General features: G+C 37.3%; 1 protein-coding gene across 1 annotated transcript; it reads left to right on the top strand.

Moving 5' to 3' along the window:
• Positions 1-460: 460 nt before the first annotated feature.
• Positions 461-17,893, top strand: firrm (fignl1 interacting regulator of recombination and mitosis). Its single transcript, XM_028443546.1, has 25 exons — positions 461-597; positions 735-848; positions 2,247-2,286; positions 2,371-2,459; positions 2,616-2,720; positions 2,812-2,952; positions 4,193-4,355; positions 4,468-4,552; positions 4,634-4,772; positions 5,661-5,750; positions 5,856-5,920; positions 6,015-6,163; positions 7,115-7,244; positions 7,416-7,602; positions 8,211-8,293; positions 8,461-8,512; positions 12,136-12,225; positions 13,661-13,846; positions 15,003-15,122; positions 15,204-15,299; positions 15,375-15,488; positions 16,391-16,495; positions 16,593-16,673; positions 16,764-16,910; positions 17,540-17,893. The coding sequence occupies exons 2-25, from the start codon at positions 753-755 to the stop codon at positions 17,747-17,749; spliced, it is 2,763 nt and encodes a 920-aa protein (XP_028299347.1). The 5' UTR covers positions 461-597; positions 735-752; the 3' UTR covers positions 17,750-17,893.
• The last annotated feature ends 73 nt before the right edge of the window (positions 17,894-17,966 follow it).

Below are 17,966 nucleotides of genomic sequence, written 5' to 3'. Positions count from 1 at the left end.
ATTATTTGATCTATTTGAAATAATAGTTCAGAGTAGAGTAACTTTATTATTGATCCCGCAGTGGAGAAATTGACTGTCAATGACAGCTCAGAAAAAGTGCAAGAAAAAAATAGAAAAGAAAACAACAGAAGGCAACACAAAGAATACCCAAAATACACCCGAAAAATAGTGCTACGAAGGAGATCAAATACGACAATACAAAAATAAAGGATATATACATATACTGTATAAATAAATACAAAAATATAAATAGAAACATATTATAACAGTATAAGGAAAATAGTTTAAATTCAAAGTTTATTATATTTTTACATGCGGTGTGTTAAGGAATACAATTTATAAAGAAAATGCTTATTTTCAGGGCTTTGCTGTTTTTATTCATGTGAAAACTTTTGACCAATCAGAGTAAAAGGAGTAGAAGACTTCCTTTCGGACGTCACATCCGGTTTATTCAGAGGCGCGCGGTAAATGTCCAGTTTGTATCAACAACGCACCAAATTTCACACAGGTTGATGGACGAAATCTCCAAAAATACGGATGTTTTAAGCCGCTAAGTGATGTTAAAAGATTAAAAGGAACCTTCGCCAAGCGTTTACGGTAAGAAGTGACTCAATATGCGCCTGAAACTGAGCTCAACTACCACAGTCTGATTAGAATCTCTTTTGTTAAGTGACATAATTAGGGTTTTATCTGAGCGAGTGTCACTGACTCTAATGGTTTCTGTTTGACATCAGTGCTTCGCTGCATCCATCATGTCTCCGACCAACTCATATCTGTTGGACGAGGTGTTGCAGTGGAGTCAGGAAACCTGCTGCCAGGAGCTAAAGACTGTCCTACCAAAGCTCACCATATCCTCCCTAACCCTAACCTGATGCCCTCTGTTGTTGTTTTCATCCTGACAATATGAAAAGCTAAACTAAATAAGCAGAGGTGTAAAGAGTACTGATGTATCCTAGTCAAGTAGAAGTACTGTTACTTGATTGAAATTGTACTCAAGTACACGAAAATCATACATAAAATACTTAAGTACAATTAAAAAATTAGCTCTAATAAATAGTACTCAAAATAAAAGTTACTAGCTACTTTCACCCTGCACATTTATTTTTTGGTAATAAATCTTGCCACGATTCCCTTGCGTACAGTAAATATCTCATGTATAAACTTAAAAAGGAAAAGGCCAAATCTTGCACAATTGAATCTTCATTATTTTCCACAAAGGCATCTTATAACAATTCATTTTTAAATAAAATGACACCAATGAATTAAATTAAAAAAAAAAAAAAAAAAAAAAAAAAAAAAGAATAGCTACATTTATTAACTCATTAACTGAGAAAATAACCTCCATTCAATGCTGTTTTGGCACCGTGCTTTCCATTTAATCTGGCTGGTTGGTTTGATGTGATGCATTTCATTGTTGTCTGGTCATTTAATTTTTTGTAGTTTCACAATATCTGATCATCAAAACAAAAAATAACTATTTACTCAGTAACGGTTGGGTGTAGAAATGTAACAAATTACTTTTATATATATATATATCTCAATTATAATGCTTTGCCTTTGCACCCACACACAACTCTTCAATAAATTATTGTTTATACATCATACACTACGTACAAAGGTGACATTGTACACATAGCAGGAAGAAGATCATTTTCTTTCATATCACTGAATGATTCTGTATGAGTATAAAACAGTGAAAGAACCGTAGAATAGGAGATTATCCCACAAGACACAAGCTAGTCAAAAATCTGTGTGTCACAAAATACTTTAAATGGGTCAATGACATATAGGATTTCCCTGCATGATATTTCATAAAATGGGCACCATCGGGCAAGGTTTGCATGAATATTATGATGGAAATAAATATAGAAATACTTTGAAATCTTATACAGGAATATAATCTAACTAAAATAGGGCTGAGAATAAATTTAAATAGATTTAGAGTAATTTTAAGGTTTTTTCCAAACACCTTAAATACCAGAATACATTACAGAAATAATTTATTAAGTAACTTTAAAAAAAAAAAATCAGAGTCACTGAATATATACTATATATACTACATATTTGCTATCTTTTTATACATTTAAACCTGTCTCGTCATCGACCCAAATACAGAATCTTTTATATATTTCAAATGACAAAGTAAAAAAAAAAAAACATGTATTTTGTAACAATGTTTGATAGCTGCATTTAGTGTGAAATGTGTTTTTTTTAAGGCCAATTTGTGTTTTCTTAACTTTTTGCACTGTTTGCATAATAATTCAGAAACGTGGGATGATCATATCCGTAAGTACTCACAATTTGCTTTTTTTTTTTTTTTTTCTGCATACCTTTTTACAACATTGTCATAATGAAATGTCATCCTTACAGGTATACTGAAGATAATAACTGACATGTTTCTACCTCATATTGGTTTATCTGAGCTGGAAAGTGAGTGTTTCTCCAAGATATTACCAAAGGTAAACAGCAACATTGGTACAGTCTAATACTACTCAGCATTCTTTCTTTTTTTCTTTTACTGTCAACAAAAATATGAAATGTATAAAAAGTAAAGGGATTGCTGATGGGAGAATAAAATAGGAGGCTTTCTTAGGGTTTGTGACTTTATTTGACAGACAGTGACCATGTTTGAGAGCATGATCAAAGAAATCACTGACCAGGTCGGGGAGCTCTCAAGCCAAAACACTGAGCTACATGCCTTACTGAGAAGTATTCTACAGGTATGACCAGTAATGAAATGCTGTGATTACACCTACATTATGCATACCATGTGTTTCATGTTTTACTGACAGGTTCATCTTCTCTTCTCAGGCTTTGATGCAGGTTATTGATGCCCTGTCGAACTGTGTGCGTCATGTTGGCTCACTGGATGAAACCCCTGACCTGGATGCAATCCACTCATTACCAACCTGTGTCCTCAAGGTTCTCAGGGAGACATTTCAGCACTGCAAGGTATACACTACACCACATGTGTCAAACTGAAGGCCCAGGGGCCACATCCAGTCCTATAGAGCATCCAATTGGGCCCGCAGGAGAATTTAAAAATGTCAGAGTAAGCATAAATCATTGTGTAAATTTCCAACGAATTCAGTGAGATATCTCAGTCCCTCCAAATACACAAGATCAATGAAACTCTACAATATATCAAATGATGGCATTCATTTTTTAACGAGTGTCTATTTGTATGGTTGCCGTACGGACAAGCCCGGTGCTATTGGTACGTTTACTGAAGTACACGTACGTAGCGTCTTAGGTTTAGGGTTAGGATTAAGTTATAACCCTATATTGGAACAGTTTTTAGGGTTAGGTTTATGGTTAGGTCTTAGTCACATCACCTAAACTGGCCAATGAGGGAAGCTGCGTGCGGATAGAATGTCGGTATATTAATACGACAACCGTACGGCTAGCCACTGTCTTTTTTAAACCCTTATTTTTCTAAAATTTTCCTTAAGTTATTCCGCAAAATTTCCCCAAATTGAATAAAAAATTGGTCAAATAATCAAGGAAATTTAAAGTGAAGATCAGGAAGTGATATCTGCTACTTATTGCTTGGATGTTGTTAGTACCTTATGTTCTGTACCCATCATTAATACGTGTAAGTGCAAACTAGAGCACATTAGAGTTGAAATTACTCGTTTTCTGTGCCAAAAGTCTGTGGCCCATTTAAGATCAAACCAGTCCATATTTGGCCCCTGAACAAAAATGAGTTTGACACTCCTGCACTGCACTAATATATCCAGTGTTACACATTGTTACAAAAGCTGCAGGATCACTTTGATCACTGTTAAATAAAGTATTTACCTCTTGTTTTTAAGAGCATTAATTGTAATATTTTAAAATAGTATTTGATTGAGAAATACCTTTTAATATAAATGTAGAGTTCGTTGATATTTTTAAACATCCTAATCTGGGTTGTGAGGGGGCAATGCATGGTGGGAAAGGCTTTGATCAGGATGCGAGTCTATCATAGAGGAGAACTTACCCACACACAAACATTGTTGCTATCCTATGCATCACTGGGCTACTCTGTGGGGGAAATGGTCACAATAATGTAACGGTGTTCTGATAATTTTTTCACAACCAAATGTATATGCTTACAGTGAAAAACCAAATAATTCTGAACATCTCTTTTATCACGATTAATAAATGGATGCTAGAGAATAGACTAACTCATGTCATGTTGTCTTCCCAGGACAGTGAGGTGGTCTACTGTGGGCGTCTGTCTCTGGTGGCTGATCTACTACAAGGACTCTTTAAGGAGGCCTATTCTCTCCAGAAGGCTCTGTTGGACCTGATTGACAGGATGTCCTTTGACAAAATTGCCTCAGAGGAGCAGATCTCAGACATTGTTGCAGGTGTTCCAGATGTTTTGAACATGTTTATGTGAACATTCTCTGTTTCTTTGCCATACATTTTTTACGGTATTGTCTTAAAATTTTTTAACCTTGGTTTCAATTCTATCCTCAGTCATCCACAGCCTTCTGGATATTTGCTCGATTATTTCCAATTTGGACATTGCAATGCACGCAAACACATGGAAGTTCCTGATCAAGTCAGTACCTTTAAAGCCTTTAACTTGAGATGATACGTCAAGAATAGAATGTGTTTCTATAGGTGTGTTTCTTGTGTTCAGACAGAGTTTGAAGTATCAGTCTCTGGTGGAGGAGCATCTACATCACGGTGACATCAGTGGCAGTCTGTGTGACAACCTGCTGTCTGCCTTCCACAGCTGTGTGGAACTGGCTGAACAGATAACACAGGCTGGGTTACAGGTCAGGAACTGTTCACCTTTAAGAAATGATCCGAGGATTTCTATTGTTGCGTTTCACATGTGCAGCGTTTAGTTAGAGTTTTGGTTTCTGATTTTCTTTACATTTTTATCAGTGATATAATCATTTTTGAGTGATATTCTTGTAGACCCTTTGATTGTTTGTAAATGTTGTGATGTATTCTGTTGGGAGGGGCTTAGCCTGGAAGAAAACCACCATAGATATATATATAAACACTAGATGACTTACCCACGCTGTTAGGCAATGGGGAGCAACGTAGCAATGTGGCGGCCATCTTACCTCAGACAGCTGGCCCCGCTCATTACATCGATGTCAATGGTGCATGTACTATTTAAATAACCCTAACTTGCTCAATTTTCGACCAATTTTCAAATGGCAAGTGGCAATTTCAACATGTACAAGCATCCTATGTAATACCTACGTATAATAAGGTTTGTAATAAGGCAAACCGTTCGTAAATCAGTATTTTATTGAGTTGAGAGTATTTTTGTTTAAGCTGATCACGCACCTTCCACCAGCTACCGTAGAGCACGTCAGAATGTCAGAACGTCAGTTGTCTGAGGTAAGATGGCCGCCGTTGAGCTACGCTGGGGAATCCCACTTGCGTCAACTAATGTTTATATATATCTATGCTTTAGCCAGCGGGCCATTCAGGGGTCCATACACAAATGGGTTATTGCAGTCACTTCAGTTTAGTTAATAAATAAATTGTTACAAGTTTATCAGGCAAAACTTCAAGTCCAGTTGCCCTATCTAAGCTGAATAAATTGTTTCATGATTGTTATTGCAGATTTTATAAAATACTAAGGTTTGAAAATGAATTACAACAATTGACAAAATATCACTTGTTTTTTTGTTTTTAAATTGAAGGAAACGCCACAAAGCCCTGAATACAAAGTGTTCCAGAAAACGGCAAAAATGTGCAGATTCTTTGCCAACACACTGGTTCATTACATTAAGGTAAAAAATTACATTTGTTTTTTTTTCTAATATATATACTGTATTAAAATAAAATGTTTCAACAAATACGAAAAAATTATTTTTCCTCCTCTGTTCTTTTGAAAGGAGTTTAAATGTTTCCTCACAAAGTATTGTGGCATTTTTCACAAGCTCTACCTCCAAATCATCAGGTACGCGTGTCTCAGCCGCCCTGTTCAAACACTGATTTGTTCATCATTTACTCTTAAATTTTGTGTAATGTCGTATTTCACTTCGCTCTTCTAGTAAGTTCCCTCCGAGCTTATGTGCTCCAGCTCTGCCCACGGTTCTCTCAGAGGAACTAAATGCAGCGGCTCTGGTTCCGTTGGATGCGTTCCTTCTACAGTTGCTCCCTCTGAGGCCTTTTGTAGAAGTCGTCCTTCAGCAGGACCTGCGTGAGTCTTCAGTCTGCTTTGCTTTTTTTTGTTTTCCTGTTTCCTTCAAAGGAAGCCTAACTGTATGTTGTACTGATTATTAGATTTCAGCTCATTTCCTTTTCCAGGCGTTTGCCAAGAAGTATTCATTATTTACTGAAACTGCAACAAAGTTGTGCTGCATGTGAATCAAGCTCAGCAAAATGTTAAATTCACTTTTTAAACTTCTATTTTGTTTTTTTTTAAAGTGGATCATTTACTTACTATTATGGTCAATTTGTACAGGGTTCCTACAAATGCATTGAAAGTATTGAAATGTGTGGTAAATGGAAACTAATGTATGGAAAATATTCATGTTTCCATGACTGTTAGCACTGTTTTTTTTCTTTTATTTTAGTTTTTTCAATCATAAAATTATAAATATCCTTAATAAATAATGAATTGATCTGAGTTGTACTCGCACAGCATTTAATTTAGAGATGTCCCGATACAACTTTTTCACTTCACTACGATACCGATATTGCAGCCTTGAGTATTGGGAAATACCGATATCGATCCGGTACGATATCAGCACGAATCATACATACCTTTATTACTTATTTTGTAGTGTGGAATGTTAGAAAAGGCTTGATCAAGTGATGTTACTCAAACAGAGAACAATAGTCAGCAACAGTAGGTATGAGAAAAACTGACCCATTTATTATTAACCAATTGGTTACATACATTTTAATCTTCAACATAATATCTACAGTATTCTACAATTGAATAAATATGTAATAATATATATCAGAGATTTTTGATGCAGTCCGATGAAATCCAATATTTGTTTTCTAGCTGATATCGGACCGATATCAATATCGGATCTGGACACCCCTAATTTCATTGGCTGTGGCTTTCACGAGTGTGAGAATTATGTTTACTATCCAGTTTTCAGGATGTGTGTAAAAACCATAAACACGCTGTGTGCTGCAGGGTTGAGTCCTGAACAGGCGCTTTCTCAGTGTCTCCTACTGGTCAATGTCATGGTGCAATTGGCTAACCAGCCAGAGGAGGTGCTACAGCTGTGGTACACTGGCTCTCAGTTCTCAGAGGACACACCCAGGTAGGTACAAGTTTAGTGGAAATGCTTGTACAAAAAGAGCCTTTTTATAGTAGCCTAAGTACTGTTTATGGTTTAATATATTGACATCCTCCCATTAGCCCAAGAGTTTCATTCATTACGTGTGAAGTGTGTTTATGTTGGAGGTATTTCTTATTCTGCTCTTGTCTGCAGGCTTCCTCTCTACCAGGCCATTTTAACCAGTTTCAGGCGATGCTACACTGAACGGGCGGTACCGGTGCTGCTGCCTGGCGTCATGTTAAAGGGTCAGCCCCAGGTCCAAGTCACTTTGCATCACCACGTGTGTGTGCAGCTGTGTGTCAGTGTGGCTGTGCTCCCCGCTGTGTACTTCCCTGTGCTGGTGAGGACACGTATAATACACAGTACTGAACTTATTTTAGAAATCTTTATTGTAATGGAACAAATACTGTATGTGCTGTATATGCAATTCAATCAGTGAATCTTAAACTAGAACCCTCCACAACCATGTTTATTTTGGGAGTCTTTAGTCAAATTCAACTAAAATCTTGATTAACTCTTTTGAAGATACATTTTATTTGTAACTTTTGTGTTAATTTATTCAATATTCAAATTGTTTACTTTTAAGTGACAAAAATTATATTTACAAACATAAAGTTACATGAGACTCTTTTGAAAGGAACTCTATGTTAAATGCACAATCTTCTGCATGTATTTATTTGACCTTTATACTGAAAAAGTTTTGGCACCCGTGCTACCACGTGATTTTGGTGGTGTGTACTTTTTTAGGTTATTTATTTATCTTGGGTTTCTAATCAAAAGTTGGCCATCAGTGGAGGGTTTCCAGTCATTCAAAGCAAGTTGGGCTTTCACTTTCTATTTTACAAACTTGGCCACATTTTTGCTGCTTTAGTCTATTGTGGTGATTATTGACCAGACTACAGCCCTTCATTGTCTGAGCTCACACATCATAGATGGATGTTTTTGCAGGAGCGCTGTTTGATCGAAGCATTATTACAGGCTGATACTGAGACGGCTCTATTGGCAGCAGATGTTTGGTGTTTCACAGCCCGGTGAGAGTCACAATAAATGCAGATTTTGTTGAATTCTTCACATGAACACAGTTACTTAATATTGCTAATTTTATTTGAACAAAGTGCTTTACTTACCTTTGATTTTCACTATAATAGTTGATGTTATTTATTGCAGCTTATGCATGTTTTTTTATATATATTTTCAGGTATGGGACAGCAGAGCTTTGTTTGCATCATGTCCTCCTCATCGCTCAGCTGGTGGGTATACACCAGGGCTGTCAAATTCATTTTGGTTCAGGGGTCCCAATACGGACCAGTTCGGGCCACAGATTTTAGGTGGGAAAAACAGCAAATTCAGCATTAAAGTGCCCTAGTTTGCACTTCTACGTTTAAATGATATATAAATGATGAACTATGTGAGTATCAGTTACTGCAGGAACGTCACTTAAATTACCCTGACTTTGGGCATTTGGGGAAATTTCATGTAATTTGAGGAAAATTTTGACAGATTTTGGAAAAATTGAGAGTCCTTTCAACAATTTGATATTGAAAATGACTGCTGTGATGTAATATCAGAAGTGTAAAACTGAGCTATGCAATTATAGTGGATTTTCATAGATGTTTTGTATTTGGAGGGGCTGAGACAATGGAATTAGTTGGGAATTTACAAAATGTTTCATGTTTTTTCTGACATTTTTACTTTTTCGAGCGGGCCAGATTTGATGCTCGAAAGGGCCAATTTTGGCCCCGAGGCCTTGAGTTTGACTAGTGCAGGGGTCGGCAACCTGCGGCTCCGGAGCCTCCTTATAGCGGCTCCCTTTGGCCTCCTTGACAAAAAAAAAAAAACGAATATAAATAAGAGTATTTCTTAATTCATTTGTATTCACATATTATTATTAGTTTATTTTATTGCGCAGTTATCTTGGAGTTTGAGTTGATACGATCCAATTTTTAAAAAGCTAGAGACCTATTTCTAATTCTTAATTTGTCAACAAAATATAGGCTACGTCACATCAACGTCAACATCCTGCGTCTTTACCTGCTGGCAGCTTTTAGAATGTGTGAACCCGTGTGAACCTGTGTGCGACGTTGTGAACCCTGAAGAGCCATGAAAAAAACCCAAAAAAGGAAAGTTTCGGAAGAAAATAGAGTTTAATTCAGCGTGGACTTATTTATTTGCATTCACCACCAACGACGCTGGCTTACCCTGTATGCTTGATATGTGGTGAGAAAATATCGAACAACAAAAAATGTAACATTGAAAGACATTTTCAAAACAAACACTTGGCATTCACTGAAAAATACTCAACCGAGGATGAGCGAAAGAGAGCAATTTCGGATCTGCTACGAAAAGCTGAAGAGCGCAAACTATCTTTCAAGAAGTGGATCAGTTCTCCACAGTCAACTAGCACTGCTAGCTTTGTGGCAGCTCTGGAGATTGTAAAGAGGGGAAAGCCGTTCACAGATGGAGAGTATATGAAGGAGTGGTTCATGAAAATATCGGAGCATCTATTCTCCGACTTTAAAAACAAACGGGAAATTATTCAGAAAATTAGAGAAATGCCTCTCTCCGCAAAAACCGTCAGAGACAGGACCGTTAAAATGGCAGAAAATATCAGCAGTAAGCAAATTGTTGACATTAATTCAGCTCATGCATTTTCAGTTGCCTGTGATGAGTCAAGTGATGTAAACGATGTTGAGCAGACAGCACCGTTATGCAGATATGTAAACTCTGATGGGCCGCAGGAAGAACTGATTGAACTCATACCGCTAAAGGGCCAAACACGAGGGCAGGACATTTGTGATGCTGTTTTGAGTTGTCTAGAAGCGAAAGGAATAAACACCACTCACCTGGTGTCAGTGTCTACTGATGGGGCACCCAGCATGAGAGGAGCACATAAGGGCTTTGTGAATTTGCTTCAAAAGTCACTGGATCGAGAGCTCATGACGTTTCACTGCATCCTTTACTAAGAAGCGCTGTGCGCACAAACTTTCCCCCCTGATTGTGTGGAAGTGATGAACCTCGTTATCAAGATAGTGAACAAAATAATTGCGAACGGGTTAAGCCACCGACAGTTTTGTTCATTGTTAGAAGAAGTCGACAATGCATATTCGGATCTCCTGCTGCACAACAAAGTCCGGTGGCTGTCCAGGGGAGAGGTGCTGAAACGCATCGCTACCTGTCTGGAGCATGTGAAAACCTTCTTGGAAAGCAAAGGCCTCAGCTATCCTGAACTGGAAGTCCTCGATTGGCTGAGTAAGTTGTACTTCATGGTGGATATGACAAGTCACTTGAACACGCTGAATAAAAATCTCCAACGAAAGGGAAGCACAGCCCTGCAGATGCTGGAAGATGTTTTGGCATTTGAGCGCAAGATGCACAAAAAGGTACGCTCTCTCACTTTCCCTCCCTAAGAGAGTTCAAAGAAGCGAACAATCAAATAAATTATGATTATGTCCACCGTGCCATCATTACAATGCAAGCTGCATTTGGAGAAAGATTCAGTGATTTCAGAAAGGAGAAGCCCACCCTCTCTTTCCCTGTCACACCGCTGGACATCGACCCATCCCTGCTGAACACAGTTGCATTCACTGGAGTAAGTAAGCCTGATCTAGAAATTGAACTGGCCGACATAGCGGATAAAGATTTATGGGTAAATAAGTTCAAATCACTGACGGCGGATATTGAAGAAGTCGCCCATCAGAAGGCTACACTCGTTAAAGAGCACAAATGGAGTGATATGGAGAAACTCCCCCACCCCGACAAACTTGTTTTTGAAACATGGAGTGCCATTCCTGACACGTATATTAACATGAAAAAGTATGCATTTGGAGTCTTGTCCATCTTTGGCTCAACATACTTATGCGAGCAATTGTTCTCAAACATGAACTTCATAAAGAACAAACACCGTTCCCGCCTCGTAGATGAGAGCCTACAGGCCTGTATGAAGATCAAAGTCACATCCTACAGCCCTGAAATAGGGAAGATCTGCAGCGAAGTTCAGACACAGAAGTCACATTAAACAGGTAAGAATAATATAATTTAATAAACTATTATTTTTCCTGGATAAAAAAAAAATCAGACTCCGAGCTGATGTAGTATGTTCAGGTGCTTCAGTTTATTGCTGGCTGAGCAAAAAAACCGAAGAGGACGAGAGAACACTGACATGGACTTGTCAAGGACGGTCCTAATTTTATGCTTATTTTTAAAGCTCAGCTAAATGTTTTATTTTAAAGTGGGCTACTTTTTGTTGTTTTGTTATAACAGCTAAAATAAAAAAAAAGATGAGAACTTTTAAAAGTTTACAAGCTCTGTTATTTTGTGCGGCTCCCTACAATTTTTTTTTGGCAGACGAGGGGGCAAAATGGCTCTTTTGATAATATAGGTTGCAGACCCCTGGACTAGTGGTATACACAATCTTAAAATGCATCTGGATCATGATTAGTAAAGTATACAGATGCGGATGGACTTCTTTGTAGTAGCCCAGTTTGGTTATCTGTCAGTAGATATACGGGTTCCTATCCCAGCTCATATGGACGATTGTCCCATTCTGTGACCTTTCCTGGAGCGCTCACCAAAAATAACTCCTAATCCCCTCAGTAGGGTCATGCCTTAGTGTGGGATTTCACTCTGCTTTCTCTGGCATCCCAGGGGAGGTGATAATTGGTGTTGTTGGAATTGTGCAGAATGCGACACCATTTGTATAAGCTGTTACCGTGTTACATCATCAGATTAAGCTGGATCCCGCATATTTACCCACAAATCCCCTCAGCATCACTTCCTCACATTTGGTGTCAGAAGCGTGTCCTGATGTCCTTGTCTCCTCCGTGCGTTCACAGTGATGTTCACACCGTCTCTCTCTTCTTCTCTTCTGCTTTAGGTGAAACTGTGCACTGCTGAGTGTTATCAGTCCCTTCACCTGGGCATGTTGCTCAAACGTATGATCTTCCTTATGACACCAAATCATCAGGTGAGAGACTGACCACTCAGACAATTGTTAATTAAAGTGGGTAGTACTAATAGGGTACTTTATACAGGGTTTCCACGGATCCTTAAAAGGCATTAAATTCATGAATCTAAAAATAAAGGCCTTAATTGTCATTGAAATGTTTTAAATCAACATTTCGAAAGTCTTACATTTTAACACATAAGTATGAATTTTTGATTGTAATAAGTCTCACATTAAAAAACAAATATATTTTTCTTAATGGTTTTCAATTTTGGTATTTATGTTGTTTTTTAGATTTCTGGCTATTTTTGTAGTCATCTTGTGTGTTTTTGAAGTGTTTATGATTATTTTGGTGTATTTTACTGTCATTTTGTGTATTTTTGCGTGTTTACTTTGGAAGCTGCCAGTTGCATGTCTGCACTCGACACTGGAAAGAATGTACCCTAACCCTAAGTTATTGATGTGGCGGTTTCCCCCCCTCAATTGTGTTTAATAACAAGTTTGCTCTTAAAGTGTATTTTCAAAATGCAATAAAAAGTCTTATTTATAATTTAATTTGAGTGAAGCTGTGGGAACCCTGTTATAGGACTGCAGTGTTTGCCTTTATATCAAATAAACATGTTATTGAAACTGATATGTAAGCTACAAAAATGTAAAAATGTTATTATTAGATTGTCACCATCCACTCACGTGTAAATCTCTTCTCTTTATCCTCAAATTTTCACTAAGATACCCCTGCCATCTCAGGTTTTTCTGGGTTTTAGTGTATTTATCTGTGTATTACTTACTGCATTGTATGTATTGTTTGGTTTTTTGTTGTTAAGCAACTTTATTCTCTATAGAAAGATTCACTCACTGACTACTATGTAAGGAGAGAGAGCTCACACTCTGTAATTATCTCATATGTTTATGTTTTTGCTATTTAATTTAATCAGTACCTCATAAATGGTGGCTTCAGCTGCCCATCATCTGTTTATCATCAGATATCATCTGTTGGATATTTAATAAATAATGCCAGTATGTAAAAAATCATCAGTCAGACACAGAATTTTAAATAAACTAATAAGATGAATCACATACATTATTACATTGAATCATCATAAGCGCTATTATTCTATTTATAACTGATATATTGAACTAAATTTGCACCAAAACCCCACCAACAGGATGTGTTAATGATTTAGTTGTATTGTTAAGGCTGCACTATGTTCATCTGAAAGGATTTATTTATTCTTATTCCTACAGTAAATTACAATTATGAAAAAAACGTTAGATTTTAGTTTGGGTTGAGTTTCATTCCCCATGTTGTCCCTGCAGCTCTAATTCACAGTTATGTTGATATGATTTTGCTGTGATTTTCATTCATGAGTCTTGAGCATTTAATAGAGAATGACAAATCCAGATTATTATCTTTAACATGGAAAATTTTGTTGTGACTGTAAATCCTTTTCTCCAGATGGAGTTGATTGCACGGTTCCCTCCCTCTGAAGTGGAGAACCTTGCGGTGTGGAATCACGTCCTTCTCAGAGCTCTCTCCAAAGACACTCGTCACCGTGTCGAAAAGGAAATAATATCCCTGACTGAAAAAGTTGTGACGGACTGGCAGAATGGAGGCTTCAAGCTTGGAAAAGTCGACAAAGTGGTGAGAAAATCCTCTTTACTTTGCTTTTGTTATGGCCATTTTTATATTCATCATCATATCATCAAATGTATGTTCATGTACAATTTGTCATGTTTTAATACGTGACGACTCCATTACTCTTTACACCTTTGAACAGATTAAACAGTACAGATCGTATTGTCTCTGCCAAGGCCAGAGTCTCTGCTCACATGCAGATATACACGAACGCACACACTATCAAAGACAGATAAGAGTGGCGCCCGATCTTCCTCATAATTATACACGTCTACATCATCCTCCAACATTTCCACTGTGGGAGCATCTGACTCCCTCCCTTTCTGTCTCTCAGGGTTGGGACCTTTTCTTATCTGTATAAAACCTTAAGCTGAAACTGTTAGAAAGAGCGGCTCGATCATCGGACGTCCGTCAGGACGGACACTAATTTTTGTTTCACTTTGTTCCATCTTTGTCTTTTTTTACTGAGTTTTAATAAATCTTTTTTTATAAAATCATCAATGCTCCGACTGGACTCCATCATTCAACCAGAGCAATAAATCATGTCTCCAAATGAGGTCAACCGCAAATTTAGCCGTAACACTTTAAAAAAACACATTTACTTACAATGAACAGGTAGTGTCAGGGTGAAAACTCCACTTTGTGTTTTTGTTGGAAAATAAGTGATTCTGCAATAAGTATTTAATGAGAAATCATTACATTTTCGTGCTATTTCTCATGGGACTGAGATATTAAAAAAAAAAAAAAAAGATGCATTACAAACCCAGCATTCAAAATTAACACTTTGTCAAAGCATGTTGATGGTTGAAGTTACTCAACAAAATATCAGACACGAAATAATCACCTACTTGATGTTTCATTACCAGTGTTTTGAACATGTGTGTGCACACAGAGCTGCTTCTAATTTCCTCCTCCACTCACCCATAAACAACCATTGGACTTTTGAACAACACAGAAAAAGCTATGACACATTCTCACCAAATGTGTCAAAAGCGTCCAACAAGGGGCATTTGGCACGATTTTGACGCCCAAAAAGCGTGCGGTCTGAAGGGAGCATTTCATTATTAATTTGATAATTTCTTTCACTTTGATGATGTAATGTCATAAGGAGTGTAAATAGCGAGTTGTGAATGTAAAACTCTGTTTTTGCGTGTCTACCCAGAATGCTGTGCTGGTAAGCCTCCTGGCCGTGCTTCATGGTCAGCAGTCACCTGAGGAGCAGGGTGTGTTATCTGCTGTGAGCTCCATCACTCAGCTCTGGCTACGAATGAATCCAGATCAGGTGAGGACTCGTGTTATTGAGTACAGACGGATCAGAGGAATAATGGGGAGATTAACGTGTGTGTAACCTACACCGATCCAGCTGCTGAGTCATGCTGTGCTCCAGGCCACGCTGCAGTCTCTTCTGTCTTTATCAGCCATTTTGGTCAAAAACATTGAACCTCAAGTCATTTGTCAGGTATGATGGTTTTCATACTCATAGAATGGTTGACGAATGGATAATACTTACGTTAACTGCTTTGTGTTGTTGCAGGCTTTGTTGTGTTTGGATGCAGTGGTTTGTCAGAGATGTGACGATAAGCTGCTGCTGGCAGCCCTGGAGTTCCTCTCTTCCCTGGGAAAGATTTTTATTCCTCCAGATAACCAGGTAATACAAGCAAGGAGTCAAATAATAAAAATTGTAGTTGTTTTTGTTTTAAATATTTTTTTTTTCTTTTCATAATTTCATGCATCAGTAGTTTATCATTTAGTTATATTCTCTTAAAACATCTAAAGTCTATTTGGATTAAAACATAATTTCAACTTGTGGCATTTTGTTAACACTTTATTTGAAGTTTAATACATAAGGCTGACATTACACTGTCATTATTATTATTATGACATGTCATTAGCATGAATAAAGTGCCATGAAGGCTGTCATTAAGTGTCGTTCATTACCCTAATCTACCCGAGATGCGCTTTCTCACTTTACTCTAAACCACCATGATTCCAAGTAATGTTTGTATTTGCATGTGTATGTATTTGTATATGTTTTAAGTTTGTATTTCTTTTTTGATCTTCATTTGATATTATTTTAATTTGTCTTTTGATATTTAATTTTTTGTACTTTGATATATGATAAATTATATATTAACAAAGTTGAATTGTGCATTTTGTCTCATGATTTCAAGTGTTTTTTAGCCTTTTTTAAAAACTTGTTTGTGTTTATCACAAGGGGTGGAACTCTTATACAAGCCATTTGGGCTTCATTCCCTCTTTGCACCTTTAATGTTTTTTTTTTTTTTTTAATGTGTGCTTAATAAATACATGATAAATGAAAATGAAATGAAGCCTTTGTTACCCTCATGCTACCTAACCCCACTAGATCCCTTTACCTAACCCAAAAAATGCCTCCAAAAGTGATGTAATTTAGCGAATTACACTTAATCACAGCCTTCATGACACCTTATTCATGCTAATGACAGCATAATGTCAGCCTCATGTATAAAACTTCAAGTAAAGGGTTCCTGGCATTTTTCTTGTTTGGAATCTGAACTTTCTTTCCCACAGAGTCACATTCTTCCGAGGTTGAGTAGCCTGTTTGGAAACCTTTTGGCTGGCAGAACGTGGCTGCTACATCAGCATGCTCTGGAGGCCTTCTCATACTTTGCAGAGGTTTGTCCTCATGCTGATCATATATATATATATACAGTATGTATATTTATTTTTTGCATAGTTGTATGCAAGCCCAATATCTTCTTTGGCTGTTTAGAACACAAACCACGAGGAAGTGATTTCCCAGAGTTTGTTTGTAGAAGACACAAAAAGCAAAGTGGTCAATTACCTAAGCAAGGTGAGACAAATATACTTTGCATAGATTTACAACCCAACAGAGAGTGAAACGTATCACACTTATACAAGTGTTTAACATGTTATGCTTCAGACTGTGAATGCACCAGAAGAGGTGGAGTTACGGCTACGAAGGCTCAGACAGGAATCACAAGTTCTAGAAGAACAAAATGAGAAGCTGGAGTCAAACGATGAGGATTTTCCAGACCAACCTACAGCTGAAGTTTCTGCGGACTCAGAGGTTAGCTGTTTCACTAGATCACGTGTCAAACTCAAGGTCCGTGGCCAAATCCGGCTCTTTAGACCATTCACTTTCGCACGCAGGAGAAAGTAAAAAAAGACAGAAAAAACATGAATCGTGTAAATTACCAAATAATTCAGTTGTAAATTCACAAATTTAGTGAAATGAGGATGGCAATTTTCTCATGCTTTTATCACGACTTCAGTCATTTCAAATCTCAAATTGTTCAAAGGACTCAAATTATTTCAGATGATTTCCCCAAATTAAATAAAAAATGGTCACAAAAATTTCAATTTCAAAGAGAAAATCCTATGGAGACTGATGTGTCACTTATTGCCTGGATATTGGGTCTTACATACAAATTTGGACACATTAATGTTGAAATTGCTTGTTTTCTCACCTAAAATCTCCGGCCCATTTAAGATCAAACTACTTTGTATTTGGTCCCTGAACTAAATGATCTACTCAGTGTTTCTAAACCGTATGTGTGGCAGCCTGTCGCCCTCTCTGGGTTTACAGCATTTACTACAGAAATAATTTCTTCTGTAAGTGTTAAGATAGTAAATATATTCGTTTTTAAATATTATTGTATGATGGTAACTATGTAACATTCTGGTCCCCCCACGCAGCCGTGCCTGAAGCGGCCTCGGCAGGAGACCAGCACTGAGGAGGAGTACAGCCGCTACATGGAAACAGCTGAAAGCGCTTTAAAAGCTCTCTGTGCTCTCACTGAGTGTCAAACTAACACTTTAACTCCAGCCTGGCTGGAATCCAGACTCCTGGAGCTGCAGAGCCTGATAACAAACATCAGCAGAAACAGACAAAGACACGTATCCTAGCAGTTTCCTAACTAAAAGCTTTCTCTTCAGCTTCGGTTGGAGTTTGGGAAAGTTTCCAAATCTATTGTTAATGTTCAGTATCTGTTGCTCCCTGTAAATTGTTATTCTTGATTAACTATACTGTTTATTAAACAACTTTTTTTTAAAAACACACTGAATTTCCACACCTGTTTTAAAACTATATGTACATTATACATAAAAGGAACATAAAATTAGA

This window comes from Gouania willdenowi, chromosome 4 (assembly GCF_900634775.1).
Source record: "Gouania willdenowi chromosome 4, fGouWil2.1, whole genome shotgun sequence".
NCBI classification, from domain to species: domain Eukaryota; kingdom Metazoa; phylum Chordata; class Actinopteri; order Blenniiformes; family Gobiesocidae; genus Gouania; species Gouania willdenowi.
The sequence above is the reverse complement of the archived record's forward strand: the minus strand, read 5'-3'. Positions and strand labels throughout refer to the sequence as shown.

What these genes read in the sequence shown, in the direction of transcription:
- firrm (XM_028443546.1), top strand. Translation starts at nt 753, where the DNA reads ATGTCTCCGACCAACTCATATCTGTTGGACGAGGTGTTGCAGTGGAGT. An exon ending in TCTCCAAGATATTACCAAAG is followed by an intron (nt 2,460 to 2,615) that starts GTAAACAGCAAC and finishes TTTATTTGACAG; the next exon opens with ACAGTGACCATGTTTGAGAG. An exon ending in TTGGAAAAGTCGACAAAGTG is followed by an intron (nt 13,847 to 15,002) that starts GTGAGAAAATCC and finishes GTGTCTACCCAG; the next exon opens with AATGCTGTGCTGGTAAGCCT.